Source organism: Cololabis saira, chromosome 15 (assembly GCF_033807715.1).
Source record: "Cololabis saira isolate AMF1-May2022 chromosome 15, fColSai1.1, whole genome shotgun sequence".
Lineage (NCBI taxonomy): Eukaryota > Metazoa > Chordata > Actinopteri > Beloniformes > Belonidae > Cololabis > Cololabis saira.
In genome coordinates this window covers 14,287,173-14,303,344 of record NC_084601.1, presented here as the reverse complement: position 1 = coordinate 14,303,344, position 16,172 = coordinate 14,287,173, and the positions used below count along the sequence as shown (strand labels likewise).

General features: G+C 36.6%; 1 protein-coding gene across 2 annotated transcripts in view; it reads left to right on the top strand.

Moving 5' to 3' along the window:
- calcr (calcitonin receptor) overlaps positions 1-16,172 on the top strand; it is a 69,853-nt gene that overhangs the window by 18,729 nt on the left and 34,952 nt on the right. For both annotated transcript variants that reach the window (XM_061742695.1, XM_061742694.1), the window contains exon 2: positions 14,379-14,446. In XM_061742695.1, coding sequence (XP_061598679.1) covers positions 14,402-14,446 — 45 coding nt within the window. In that variant the 5' untranslated portion in view covers positions 14,379-14,401. The remainder of the gene's footprint in view (positions 1-14,378; positions 14,447-16,172) is intronic.

Below are 16,172 nucleotides of genomic sequence, written 5' to 3'. Positions count from 1 at the left end.
TCTTTTTCTTTATACATGCATTCCTTGTTTTTACAATCCCTCGTCTCCTCTTTTTACTTTACCTTATGCATTTCTGCTTTTCTGCCTCATGCATATTACACAATCAGCTCTCATTGAAGACTGAATATTGTCTAATGGGTGAATAAAATAATCTATTAATGTTATGTGGTGTAGGGGTGGTCAAAGGGACGTTATAAAACAAACTTATATTAAATATAAATCTGGACATTATTATTACTAGTTTTAGTCTTTATAGGTTGCGCAATAGTTTTAATTATGGCCCGATCCTGCTGTTGTTTGAAGTCTTGCTGGAACAAGCAGGGACTGCCGTCCCCTCTCAGCATTGGAAGAAATGTCAGTTTACGTTTGCTGTGTCAGTTTCAACAGCAATATTTCTGCTAACCTTATTTTTCACTGCTGCCACCTGGTCTGATTTATTATTGAGAATGTTTGTTCCATTTACTAACTGTACATCCCGGGACTATTAGTCGCTCCTAAAAGGGCCCCATCATTTTCCATTTAAATAAGCCCTTACTTTCTGATGCTCCTTAAACTGTCTTGTTTGAGCTCATGATTCAATACAGCATTTAGTTGGATTTCTGCCCCTGAGGATTCTGGTCATTTCCTCTGGGATCCATTCTCTGTTTGATTGTCATGCTTTATCCACAAGGGGCTCATCTTTCACCTTTGATATGTAGCGCTCATTCGCTCCTAATTCTTCTACAAGATGATCTGTGTGGCCATGTTGTACCTGTTTTCCAGTGAATTTCCAGCTCAGGATTCTAGTTTACTCCATTTCACATCTTCGGTGTGGTACCTTGGAGTAAAAATGTTACAGTTTGACCTTTTTTGAATCAGCATTCAGCTTGCAAAGCCTTTTACCGCTTAACCCGTGAGGACCCATGGTAATATGGGTGCCGCACTGCCGTTAAATGTCCCGGAAAGTTCCTGACACATTTTTTCATCAGGTAGAAATGGGTCTGGGTTCACATGGGTTGATGCCTGATGTATCTGATAAGACCTCTGTACCACTCTGATAATTCAAAAAACAGAACACACAAAAAAACTGTTTTATGCAGTAAAACAATTCTAAAAAAGAAATAACATATATAGAAATATAGAATCATCCAATATATTTATGAAGATACCAAAAAATATTAATTTCATCATACATAAAAAAAGAAAAATCATTTGTCAGTCATTAAGAGGTTAAAATCAGCAACAGGAAGAGGAAAATAAATGATAAGGGACATCAAGATAGCTTCCGTCCGCTTTGATGGAAATGTAATTTCTCTTTTACATTTTAGAAAAGAATCTTCATATTATAATATCGATCTAATGCCTAGGCTAAATGGGAAAGTATAGCTATCAGCTTTTAACACTTGAACGATGAGCTTTGATGTGTTTAAAGTCATGAAAGTTCAGTTCATATCTATTCATATAGCATCCATTACAAATCAAACTGTCTAAGCACTTTTTTAGAGACCCAGACCATGAGCTTTGAACAATTAATAAAGAAACAATGGCAGGTAAAAACTTCCAGAGCGGAAGAAAAGGCTTCAAGCCAAACAGCAGAGAGGAAAGACAGTGAGCAGGACCTGTCCTTTAAAAGCTTAGTAATTGATTGTATATCAAGTTTTAATGTAAAACTGATAACGCACATTTGTTTTATAAGTAACTAATTCTTAGAGGTGCAGCTTCTGTCTCCCATCTCTCCAAAACAATCCTGACATAATTACAGTTTATTATATTATGGTTCACTTGCACGTTGCTTTATCTTTGAATGAAGCAAGATACAAGCTCTACTTCAGTATAACATGGGAAATAAATTGTAAATAAAGTGTTGGACTTAGGGAGTAAGTTTGGGTTAGTGTCCAGCTAAGCACAACTCGTAATAAATCAGAGATCGCCCACATTGTTACATTATGTTCTGCAGCCTCTTTACTCCCATTTTTAGTCCTCGTCTTGTATAAAATCTGCAGGAGGTGTTTAACAGACACAAAGACATGAGAATGCCATTGTTTATTTTTACTTTGGTTAAAAAAAAAAAAAAGAAGAAGCATATAAATGTGTTTTCAAACTTTAATTCCAATGAAGGAATCGCAGATTCTTTATTTTTGCTCTGTGACGCGAAACGCAGCAAAGGTCAACCCATCGTCTGCTCTGCGCAGTCTCATTTTAGGATATAAGACAAACAGTTGTCACCGGTTTGGGTGACAGATGAGATATTTGCTCAGTGGAAATTCAGGAGGAAATGAAAAGGCTGCAGAAAGGAAAAGGCTGCCAAATGAAAGGTCTCTGATCCCCTCAAAATACCCCCTATTCAGTGGGAGGTGTGCATAAGCACCTGCAGCTGTCCACGCTAAAGGCTTGCCGTATGAAGTGACACTTAATCTTATCGGGGGGGGGGGGGGGGGGGGGGGGGGGGGGGGTAATAGGTTGTTGTGATTATCACAGAGGGAGCAGCTCATTCGTCAGAATAAATCTTGCAATAATTCAATAAGCAAAGCTGAGTGATCTCTGTTCTCATTAGAAATCCTGGGGTAATTATTGATTAAAACACAGGTAGATTTATCATAACTGAGTGTAATAATAACGAGGACAAGGAGGAACTCTCTATAAAAGTACCTGTGCTGTTTCACAGGGATGCCCGACAGGCTCAGGTTTCCACATGCAAATGGAGAGGGAATTATTCCTGTAAATACAAAGTCTCCAGTAATTAAATCGTGCAGAATCCCTGCTAGTTGAAAATTTGGCAGAAAATTTAACGCTACCACGGTTTTGCTCCAGAACCCGTTAGATAGCGTTGGCATAAAACCAGCCCTCAAAATGATGAATGAATAAAATCACCAACTCAGCTCCGAGCCTTGGAATGTATTGACTTTTTTGCAAATTAATCACCTGCATGCAAATCAGCTAAGGCTTTGAGAGGAGCAATCACGCCAGCGTTGTTCTTTCCGGAGCCAATCATGACTGACAGTGTTTATTATCTGATTGTTACCTTCTTCAGTCATTTTCATTTTTTGACTCAGAAGTTTGCTTCTTCAGTATCAAAGCTGACAAATGCAGCGGTTTCGCTAAAAACATGCTTTTCGTAGAGAGTTTCATGCTTTTCTTTGGAAGAGTGATTATTTATAAACCTGAAATAATGAGAAATCTCTAATAAACTATAGAAACAATAATCTTGCTTTAATTAAATAAGCCGTTATTCCACACAACTATTAGAGATTTGCCAGAGAATTTAAAGTTCACGTTTGCATGAGGCAAACAATTTATTACCCACCTGGAGGGACAGGGATGCAGGTCAGGATGCAGTAAGTGTGCTATAGCTGGGTTTCATTTAAAACACGCTGAGGATGTACAACGTAGTAGCCATGTTGGATACAAACCTTTTAAAATCATATCCATGACTTTAAAATGACCCTATCCATTGAGTTGAGTATTTCTCCTGTTTTAGTAACACCCCAACATTGCCACGCTGGTACAAATTAATGAATACATGTGGAAGAGTAAGCTCCGTTTTTGCATCAATCAGATGAAATCGCACATTTTTACTTGATCGCCTCCTGGTGTAGTTCTATTGTCAATCTAGACTTTTGAATGTTTTGGTACTCCACACATACATGTGCACTCACGGCATACATGCCTCGTATCAGATGATAATGTCACCAGCATTTGGGGGGAAACCGTTTATAAGGGTAAAGGAATTTTCTTCAAGAGTCAGTCTAAGAAAGTCTAAAGTCTAAAAAAAAATTAAAAAAAAAATTAACTGGGTTTGTATGTATATATATATATATATATATATATATATATATATATATATATATATATATATATATATATATATATATATATATATATATATATATATATATGTATGTGTATGCGTATGTATGCGTATATATGTATATATATATTAAATATAGTAATAATGCACATATATATTCCTTTGGTTTTTACCGGCATGGTATCAATCATTAATATGTGTGCAGACAAGGTAAAAAAAAAAAGAATCAGTCTAAGAAGTCTAGGGAGGGAGATGCTCTTATGAGTCCCTTCAACCTGACTAGAAAACATGAAACAACATATATTTACACATAATCTATTCTTCTATTGCTGAAAAGAAGTCCATGCCCTTCAGAGGAAGAATAAAAGAGTTGGAGTAAACTCTCGAGGAGCAGGGAATTAAACTGCGAAAGGTCTGTGGTGAAAATACACCCAAAGTGGGTTTGTTTCCTCTGGTATCAATGTTTCCCTTATTAATCTGCTCTCATATTACTTTGCCTCTCTCATTTAATTTATCTCTGGTCGAGCAGCGGAAGTGTGTGGGATGTCATGGCATTAGAGATCAGGTATAAATCAACTGTTTAAACGGCTGATTACAGAGTCTGTTTATTATAAGAGGCATGTCTTGAACAGCTGGAACCCTGAAGCACACAATGTTTTCTTACTTTATCTCACGTAGCCAGGCACTTTTTACGTTACCAGTAAATAATGGGCAGGGTTTTCGGGAAGGTGCATGAAAAAAACCAAACAAACTTTTATTAAAGAGGACTTTAATTGAACATTTCTTTGTGTATCTTTTTGTTACTGTGATCATTGCAGATGTTGAATTCTCATAGAAAACAACAAGCCAGAGGTATTTGGACCATTTATCTTAAAGGTTTTCCTCTAGCAGAATGAAGTATTTTGTATATTGACATGGTTTGGGATAGGGCTGGGCGATTTTGGACAAAAATAAAATCCTGATTTTTTTTCTCTGAAAACCCGATTTTCGATTTCGATTATTTTTTTTTGGTAAAACTACAAAAGACAATGGAATCACTAGCGGAGCAGGCGGGGGGGCAGGGGGGGCGGCCGCCCCGGGCCCACTGCTCCGGGGGGGCCCACTTCGAAGAGGAAAAAAAAAAGTGTTCTGAATAAAATAAGGAAAGTTGGACTGTATAAAACTTGTGTTCATAAGGATAAAGTTGTTTAAAAAATAAAAATGAAAAAAAATAGTCCCTTCTCCCCGTGTGTGTCTCCCTGTCATGCACGGGTTCGCAGGCGCATGTTGTCTGTTTAAGGCTGATTTATGGTTCCGCGTTACACCAACGCGTCGCCGCGTACCCTACGCCGTAGGCTACGCCGTAGCAATGCGTCGAGCCAGTTGTCGCATCAGAGCCTTAAACTCATGCTGAGTTTCAGCAGCTGAAGTTGATTAAAAACTCTCTCCGGGCTGCATTGATGAGACCAGACTATCAAACCTCACCATGCTCTCAATCCAGAGGGACATCGCCGTTGATGAGAGCAAGTTTATTGTGACCAAAAAGACGAGTCATTAAGAAATCCACTGCTGAGGTTGCCACATCTGACAGGTTCCAGCCCAAATGCAACGTAAAACCCACCGAAAAAATGAAAAACCAGCCCTAATCTTACATTCTCTGTTAAAACTATAAATTATTAAATGCATAATACATTTCATCTTCACATTACTAAATACCCTAAAAAAAAGTTCAGGCTCCAAACAAAAACTACAATAAAATTGAGTAGATTAAAGCAAATATATTATCAGTGAGTTTATTGTGTAAGTTTCTACCTTTCTCTGCCATAATGGAAACTTTTTCTGTTAATAATTTCTCCTAAATATTTAGTAAAAACCAGGAAAAGCAGCCCAAATATATATTTTTCAGCTCAATTGGGCTGAAACCTGCCCAACCTGGCAACACAGATTTAGGACATCCGCAGGAGATTCTCCTCAAAACGATGAAATAAACTCTTTAATGAGTAAAATGAAGAACCTTGGATTGAGATTTAAGACAAATTAAGACATTTAAATGCCTTAGTTTAGCAAAAATGGAATTTGAGACTTTTTAAGGATGAGGCTGAATGGATGAGGCCAGACTATCTCTCAATCGAGAGACTTCGCCGTGGATAAGAGCAAAGTGATTGAAAGGTTTGCGGCGATGAAGAACCGGCTGATGGTTCGGAAATAGTTCGGATTTGAACAAGTTTTAAAATTAAAGTTTTTGCATTTTGGATCGTTCAATGTGCTACTCCCGCCCCGGATGTAAATATGTTTTGTTGTGGTTTTCTGCCCACCACTGGATGAAACCATCATTGGTAAGCTGTCATAATATTAATTATTTCTGATAACATTGTCATAATGCTGAATATATGGCCTTTCCTATATTGTTTGTTGCTGTTTGACCGCCGTGTCTGATTACATGTATTACATGATACTGATACATGTCGTCGTCGTGTAGGTTGAACACGTGTGTCTGAATTGTGCTACTATACTTGGCGAATCAGACATCTATGGCTAAGATGAAAACTTAGCCTTAAAAATGAAAATATCCCCACGATATGTCATAATTATGAGATAAAAAGTCGAAATTATGAGATAGAAAGTCGAAATGATTACTTTTTATGTCATAATTATGACTTACCGTGGGGATATTTTTATTTTTAAGGCTAAGATTTCATCTTATTTTTTTCTTTTACTGGCGGAAATGAGCTTCCATAGCAATCACTGGATGTCATTTGATTTTTATCTCCAGTTTGATACCTATATCTTTAAGTCTGCATTAGGCTTATAATTAGGTTTGGCATAGTAAGTGGCAAAATCCATGGTGCTGAAACCTCATGTGAGGGTTCTGACCGTGTGCTGCTGCTGTGGTTGTGTGTCAGAGACGCTGATCTGTGACATTTTTTTATCGATTATGTTTTAACGGGGATGTTTAGGCCACAAGGGCCCATCTTGAATGCTTCGCCCCCCCTGGGCTGGGACCCCTGCTCCGCCCCTGAATGGAATAAATTGTTTCAAATATTTTATCTTTATTTTTAAAGAAAAATAGCAAACAAATTTCCCTATTGGGAATGAAGTGCAATTGAAAGATACTGTAAATCCTCCTTGAGTTTAGTAAAGTGACAACATTTACAATTTTCTTGACCAAACAAAGATGACTAGATGAGCTCTGTCTGTAATGCAGCCAGCTGCAAAAAACAAAAAATCGATTTTCCAATTTTCCTTTTTTTAACATAGTCTTGATTAATAAATCCGATTTAGATTTAAAATCGATTAATCGCACAGCCATAATTTGGGATATAAGGATGCACCCCCTCCTTCCCACCCCTTTAAATAAATACATGAAAATCAAGGGGAAGAAATGAATAATAGTAGCAAAATGATAGTAGCAATCAGGACATATCAAAAAGAAGGGGAGTGTTGACAAAGGTAGTGCTGCTATAGGCGGACGGCATTACAAGTACAACAGCACTGTGTAAGCAAATTAAAATAATCTTTATTTGTCAGTATTCATCTCTCATAACACACTGAAATAAGTCCTCTGCTTTCAACCCATCACTAGACTAGGAGCAGTGGGCTGAAATTGTTCTGGCGCCCTTGCAAAGTGGTTCACCTCGGTTGCCATCCCAGGGACTTGAACCTGGGTCCTCTACACCCAAGTCCACCTCTGTAACCTGTAACTTGTCACATGTTGAGGCAATCTCAAGAAAGATACGCTCCAACTTACTTTTAGATCAGTGGACCATGTGAATAACTTTTAACTTGGTTCTGAGGTAGAATAAGAGGTTCGGAAAAGCTAGCCCACCCAAGTCCTCGGGTCTGTGTAGGGTGTCTGTCTTTATTCAAAGGCTTTGTTATTCCAAACGAATTGAGAGATTGTGTTACCAAGTGAGTTGGAAAAATGTTTGGGGAGGAAGATTGGAAAGCAACTCCTTCACTAAGTTTAACACTAGAGGGATCAATCTTTGGGTTTGGGTTTGAAACAAAGAGCAGGAGGTCATCGTCGTATAAGGGTAATCTATGTGGGCTGCCACCCCTTTGAGATTCCCGACAGCTGAAGGTTCAATGGTGATGGTAAATAGTAACGTAGTGGGAAGCCCTTTAGGGAAGTACCTAGAAAAGTAATTGTTTGTGCGAACACATGCCTGAGGGGATGTAAATAAACGCTTAATTCATGGTATAAATGTATTGCTGACTCGAAAGACTTTAATGCATAAAACAGATTCTATGCAGTCGAATACCATCTTTGCATTGATTGAAAACCAACTCCAGGGAAGCAGAGGTTGAAGGTTCACATAGAATATCCATTACCTGTCTGACATTGTGAAAGGACTGTCTATCCTGGACAAATCCCGTTGGGTCTATAGAGATAATAGTTTGCAGGGCAGAATATTGGCCTGTCTCAATATCAGCTCCCATTATATATATATTTTCACTGGCAAAAATCAAATTTTCAAAAAAATGTTTCAGCTCTGATTTGGAGAAATAACGCAGAACACAGATAAATTATATCTAATACAGCATTTTTATCAGTTTTTTCAAGGCTTTACAGAAATGTGTGAAATGTGTTTGTTTCACTGACACAATGTTACTCGGTTGTGTTATGAACATTGTTTCTTATATAATTACAGAGAGTAGATTAACGGGCATGCTTGCAGACAATTTTTACTTTCCAGTTCAAATAGAAGTAGTCGTAATAATACCATAATGCCATAATGGAGACATTATTTCAGTGCTTTAAACCAGAAATAATACAAATTTTACTAAAACAATAGTGCAATCCTCTTCTGAATTCCTTGAACAGACTCGGCAGGGAATATTGGTTCAGGGAAGTATTATGTGCCATTATAAGAGGAACTTGTTTAATGTTTAAAGGGTGTGATAGCTTATGAATCATTTGGATCTGACCTGAAAGTTAGAGAAACAGCGATGGAAATGTAGCTGGAAATGGAGAAGAGGCACGTAGAGGAGGAACGAAGCCTTTAGAGGGAAGATTGTCGAAGGAACGAGGAAATGCATGAAGAAGGAGAAGGAGGAGTGAAGAAGGCAGAGAGGGAGAGTGGGTGAGATATATATATAAACGAGGTGAGAGGGGAAATAGATTAAAGGATTAAGAGATATATGAAAGTAAAAATAGGCCAGAGAGGAAATAAGAATGCATAGAAAATGGGGGGGATTTGGTTTCAGTAGAAGAAATGGTAAATGTGTGGGAACGCAGCTTGTAATTTTTACCTTAATTGGTGACAATGTCATTCAGTATTTTAATATAAATGATACAAACATGAAGAATTCAAGCTGCAGGGATTTGACTGCTTTCATCATGTATTTGTCCCTTTTGAACTCTCAAACATCAAAACATGGTGGTTTGGGAAAATGCTCCAGAGCACAGTGTTGACTTATGATCACAGCACTATAAAGCTTTTATCCAACCTGATTCCACAGAATTATGGGAAATAAGCATGACATTGTTCTGACTCAGTACATGCTGGTGACATCTAATTTGTTGAAACCACGTGCAGGGAAACAGAAACAATTAATTATGTCAATTACCAGATTTGGAGTGGTGGACACAAACCATAATACACTTCAAAAAGTGAAAAGAGAGGACATGGACACGTGCAATCACTGCCCTGTTTCAATTAAGGTTCTCTGGCCAACATAACTTCAAGGACACTGTGATTACAAATATGCTGTTTACCTTGTGTCTTAGCATATACATAATGCAGATTGTAATTCAAATATTTAGCTCTTTCGTAAATATTTCAGCTTAGTGGTTAAATTTCACAGCTGCTCATTTGTTGAAATTAATCCATTTGATCCTCCCAAAAAAGGGAAGACAGCTCTTTCGCTGCAGCGTGGGAGTGGGATGCCAAAGCTGGACGCTGTGTTGGCTGAGCAATAGGGTGTAAATAGTTGAGGGCTGCAGGGCATAATGGTGCATGGTGTGATATTTGCATACATTTAATGTGACGGAAGGCCTGTGACCACTCACTGCAAAAAAAAAAGAAGTCATGTGGCGCTGTCTGCTGCTTTTTCAGTGATGGAAGAGTGACAGGGAGAAAAAGGGGAAAATTGTGACAAAGGATGACATGAGATCTCATAGATACCATTCTTTCCGGACTATAAGCCACTACTTTTTCCCTACGCTTTGAACCCTGCGGCTTGAACATGGATTTTTATGGGCTAACGGGCTTCATGCCGCCTGCACATTTAGCCTTGCAGACAAGTCCCGTTTATATATATAAAAAAATCTGTTTTCTTTTTAGATTTAGTGGGTGTGGCTTAGGTTCAAGTATGCATCAATAGTCGGATATTAGGGTAATTACATTATTATATCAAAGGCAGTGTAAGTAATTTCTTGACACAACGTTTGTTCCTATTTGAAAGAAAAAATGAATAAACCCCAGAGAGATGGTTCCTGGCTCTCTTCCCTGTGCTCCCCCTGTCAGTGTCGGCTGGATCAATGTTGGTCAAGTTTTGTTGGTGGCCTCAACTTCGTTTTATTCAGGCTTACAAAACCATGGCTCGACTCTTTTCTTTTTTTTCTTTCTTCTTTTTCTTGACAACATGCTTGTGGGTAAGAAAATATTCACTGAATGTCTGAATGTAAAAACAAGTGTTGTTGGCTCAAAATTCTGTAGAATTGCTTACTCTACCTTTAAAGGTGCCTTCCAGGCACAAAAAAGTCCTTAGAGAGAGTGTTTTTTTTCTTTTCACAGTGACTCAGCGAGTTTTTTACATTCTTTTATCAGGAATTAAATGCCAGTAGTTGGAAATGATTGCAGAATCTCAAGGCAAGGCAAGAATGTTAAGCGATAACTAATACTGCAAACATTTTTCTTGAATCCCCGTCGTACAATATCGAGCTTCCGTTTGTTCTGTCGTGGTAGCTTTTAGTATTCAATATTAGTTTACCCTGTGCTATGACAGGTTGGGGAGCAAGGAGAGTGTCTTTAATGAGGTGTGCACGCTTTATGACTCACTGTTTCGATCACATTTGAACTATTCCCCCACAAAATGCTCCGGGGTTTATGTTACGAGCCGTATCCAGAGCTAACGAGTTAGACGGAAATACATATGTATGAAAGAACCCCCAACCCCTCAAACTGAGAATTAAATATAGATTGGAAATGTGCAGTCAACACATGTTTTTACTGGATAACAAACATATAGCTATAATGTTAAAGGTTCACACTTTTTATTATTAGTGCAATCATCTCCTCCGTTTGAGCATTGCCAACATTAAAAAACTGGATGCTTTTCAAATTCTTTTTCCATATCAAGTTAACATCATGGCCCCGATCCAGCTCCGTAAGCTAAATTAAAAATGTTTAAGTCTGATTCCAGGATTGCATTGTTTGCAAACAACCATAATGTATCGTCTTCCTCTCAGAGCGCTCACATGTCCTAATGCGTTAAAATTCCCAGTAAAGCTGCTTTTGTTTCCATATTTCATTGTTTTTGTCATCAGACAGTGACATGAGTCTAAAGTTCGGGCTGAAAAGCGATGAATTAAAACTTGATTTTATCCTGTAGCCACTATTAAAGCATTTTGAGACTGTGGCTCTTTCATTACTGCAACATCATCTGTCAAAATTTACCATCCACACAGGTCAAAAGTCTAGGCTGGGAGTTTTATGGAGGTAAATGTGTTTTGATAGGCTCAAGCTTGTAGAGTCAAGTTTGTGGGAAATTATCAAAGAATTTGTACAAAAATAATCTGAATTTGTATGCTAAAATATTAACTTGTATTAAAGAAAATCACATGTGATTCAAATGTGAAATGCTACTGTTGGTCTATAATTTTAAGTCATTGTGGGTCTTTATCCCGCTCCTCTGCGAGACCAGTATGAACACATGCAGTGAAGTTCATACAATTTCTTAATTTTGTAGCTGGTATGGTGTTGTGGAAGATTGTTTTACTTTTACCACCAGAGGTGATAGGGAAACATCTGAATAATATGACCCTGTTCAAGCAATTAAAGTTGATGTTTATCGATATTGTCGTCCCAGAGCTATTGCGATCCCTAATCATGTTGCAGCATGCCTTACTGGGACCGAACTTTGTTGAAATTATACTTGATTTATAACAGAACACTGTTACTAGGCTACAAGACACCGAAGAAGACACAAAAACAATCTCTTAGGACTTTTGCTTTGAGTGCAAAAACAAATTTATAATTTAGTAGAAGAAAAAAAAACATTGTTTCAAGAAAATTATGACTATTTTAGACTATTTTATTTTGCTTAAAATAAGATAATTTTGACAACATCTATGAAATATTTGGCTTATTTCTAGATGGGCTGTTTTTCTATTTCAAAATTGTATTCCAAAAATATGTAAATGTTGAAATAAACATATCAAAAACTGCAAAATTGTATGTTTTAATTTTGCATTCATGTTTTTAATTTGAATAGCTTTTATTTTATTTTATTTTAGCATTTTCTGACATTTGCCTACACATGAGAAAAATAAATATTCAAAGGGAAATCCAGTATTTTATCCGGAATGGTAAATGCCTCTGCATAAAATCAGCAGCTTTGAATCTGAAGTTCTGTGTTTATCATCGGTCACGCTGGTTTTCCTTCGTCCAGAGATGGCAAAGGGCAGAAGGAACTGCATTTCATTCCTGTTTAAAAACTTCAGATATTAAACATCCGATCTGGAGCAAGTATGAGGACCCTTATGGAGAAAACAGAAGCCCTAAATCAAAATTGTAATACCAGACGAGGTCAAACATGGCAAGGAAAATGGTAACGCACTCGTAACTCATGTGTCTGAGTGATTGGTCAGAAGCAGAAGAGGATAAACAAGGCCGACAACTCATGGAAAAAAAAAATGCCTGAAATGCTTGGTTGCATTTACACGACAACATTGTCAGGAAACACGTAAAATAATCAATTTATAGCACACACACGACAGGTAAAAGTCACACGGAGGCTTGAGACATACCCTAGTTGGATTGAAAGCAGACGAGTAAAGGTGAAAGTCAAGAAGTCAAGTCCACCAGTTTAACTGAACCAGAACAGGTCCAGCTCAAACCACATGAATCCTGTGATTCCAACCTGTATCGCATTTCAGCCAGCAACAAACTTCCCTGTTTGCACCAGCATGTGCACACTCAGGTTCACAGCCGTGTTAGTGGGAGTTTCCACCGGTTTCCACATGGCTGTTTTTGCTTTCTCAAACAAAAAAAATGTGAATGTGACTCAAGAGTTTAACAGTTGTAATAAAAGGGATATAACGAGTGTTTAGGGATGTGTTTGTCCTCCTGTACTTGAGGCACAGAAGCCAAAGTGCTATATTACAAAGTGAAGACTACTTTTTGACTATTCAGAATAAGTCAGAATAAATTATACTTTATAGGCTCTGGAATAAATAGTTCTATCGTTAATATTATTATTTATGCCAGGTTTTTTTCATAAGTATGTGAGTTTGAAATGCTGTTGCTATGAAAGACAACCGCCACTTTTTAAAATGTATTTGTATTACTTCTGATATGTGAATCTATAATGTGAATAAATATTTAAAAACTATATTATATTATATTATATTATATTATATTATATTATATTATATTATATTATATTATATTATATTATATTATATTATATTATATTATATTATATTATATTATATTATTTATATTATATTATTTATATTATATTATTTATATTATATATTTAAATCATATATTTTATTATATTTTAAAAAATATGTAAAAACCAATACAGTTATTACGTTAACACGTCTTGTTGCCTCACCACTAGTAGGTCTTTGGTTTGATTCCTGGTCCTGGGCTTTCTCAGGGTGATTTGCATGTTCTCCCTATGCTTGTGTGGGTTTTCTCTGGGTACTCCGGTTTCTTCTCGCAGTCCCAAATCAGAGATGAGCTGAGATAAGATCCAATAGTCCTCCATGACCCTAAACAAGAAGAAGCGGGGATAAATAATGGATGGATGCCTTAATCTGTAAACATAGTGAAAAATGTCCCTCACAGTTCCCTGAAATCCAGTTTATTGGACATTTTGGCCCATGACCAAGACTTAGAGTGATCACAATCATCAAATGATTTATTTACCACAGCATCCAGAATTAGCTTACATTTCAGTAAAGCTTTAAATACCAAATCGGAGAGCATGACAAGTCTGTTGAACTGTCTGTCCCCTGGGTCTCTGTGGGATATACAGAACAATCAAATCCTCTGCAATCCTGCAGGAGCAAAAGCTCATCACGAGTTGATTAATCATGAGCATATCTTTGTCTGTGTTCACCATCGTCATCGTTCCCCCGCTACCACTTTTTAATGCTATTCTTTCTTGCTATTGTTACACATAGGGTTATTATTCACATAGCTTCACTATCAATTACAACAAAATCACCACCACCAATCATCACAAACAAAAACAAACTAAAAAGCCACAACTGCAGTGTTTTGCATTTCAGATGAATGATTGCCCAGGTTGTTTTCCCCTGAAACCCGTAATCCTGATCTGAAACAACCACATGTTTATTTATTCAGTCACTTTCACGGTAGACAAATTATATTTCTGATAGCTTTCACTTGTTGCTTTCTTTGTTTCTCTCCAGAGATTTGCCTGTGCGTGGAAGATATGAGGTTAGCAGGCACCTTTTGGATACTTTACTTTCTGCTGGTGGTAAGCTCTCACTTGGCTCCAACGTTTAATTTACAAAAGGCTGTACTTTGAAGTTCCCGACACCCGTCTCCTCATTGTGTATGCCGTGTACATGGACTGAGTTTCAGTATGAATTTAATGGACATGTAATATGTTAAGACCTGGTGGCTTTTGTTTAGCCCAGAAAATCTCAAAATCTCATTATTGTTTTCCACTACACTTCTTACAGATAATTAATCAGATCAGTTTGTTTGGGTAATGAAGAAGATAAATGATCAAAAAGCTGAGTTTGTTCATTGTGTGTTTGGTTGTTGTGAAATCCAGTTCCTTTGGATCTCGTTATATTGATTTAACAGACCCAAGTACACTATAGACAGTTAAACAACACTTAAATGCAAGAAAAGACATATGACCCATCACTCACTAATGCACATTATTTGATATTATGGAGTGATTAAACATAAGCTATTTTGTAATTTCTTACATGCAACATACTCAATTAAATCAATTAGCAAATAGCAAATGATAAAAAACTTTAATCTTTATACTTTTAATTAATTTACTTTTTATTTTATACTATGTCTTATGGTAAAGCCCATAAGAAAAACATATTAAAAGCAAAAAAAATAAATTAAAAAATAAAAAACAAAATATAATTTATAATGGAAATAAAACTTCTTAGCTTATTTCATCATTGTTAATGACGATGTAACATATTTCTGTAAAGTGATATAGAGTTGTCCAACAAGACACAATTTCCTTTTTAGGAAATACTAGACTGTGTTTCCTAAAAAGTAAGCAATTAATTCTTTATATGGAGCTAAAAGTAATATTCTATTAAAATAAGATAAAATAAAGGACACCGAAATTCAGATCAAGCTGACCTTCAGTTGCAGTAACAGACGTGTGGTTTCAGAAATCACGTAGGGTTTAACTTCAGTTGTTCTGATACTGATACTATTATCGGAAACACTTGCAAATACTGGCAAGAATAAGGGCATTGGTATTAGTCAGTATTTATGCACCATCCGTTCATTTTTATAAACTAAATTCCTATTATTTTTTGTTAAAAGTCAGAATATGAAGTTAGTCTATAAATCTGCAACAGCTCACGAATTGTAAGACTGAGCTAGCTATCTAACATTAGCATTACGCTGGCAGTATTAGTTTAGTTTAGGTTGGAAACTCCTACCAGGAAACCTGCGACATACTCCTTATGCAAGGCTGCAGTTTCCAGGCTGAAACCAGAACAATGACGGAAAAGAACTGTGGAGTTCTTTGTCCTCACCGACCGGCACCTGTTGGTCATCAGCGGTTTTGGATTTCACTGCGTACTTGAACATCTGGAGCCATGGCGCCGTTTTCCAGGTCGGAAATGCAACTCACTGCTCTTTATCTTTAACGGTTTTTGGATACCCATAATATCCCTTAACCGATATCAATAACAAAATAAAAAGTTATTAAAAAAACACAAGTAGCCTAAGTATTGGACTTAGAAAGAAAGAAATGTTTCCGAATATCTCTCGTTATTATTACTTTTATTATTATTATTATTATTATTATTATTATTATTATTATTATTATTATTATTATTATTATTATTATTATTATTGCATAATTACCTTAATTGCTTTAACTTTTTGAAACACTCTCTACCTTAAAAGTAAATAAGTCTTGGTTGGGTCTTATTACAAAAAAACTACTTTTTGTTCAGTGTTTTTGAGAGTTACAGTGAAACAGGACTTTA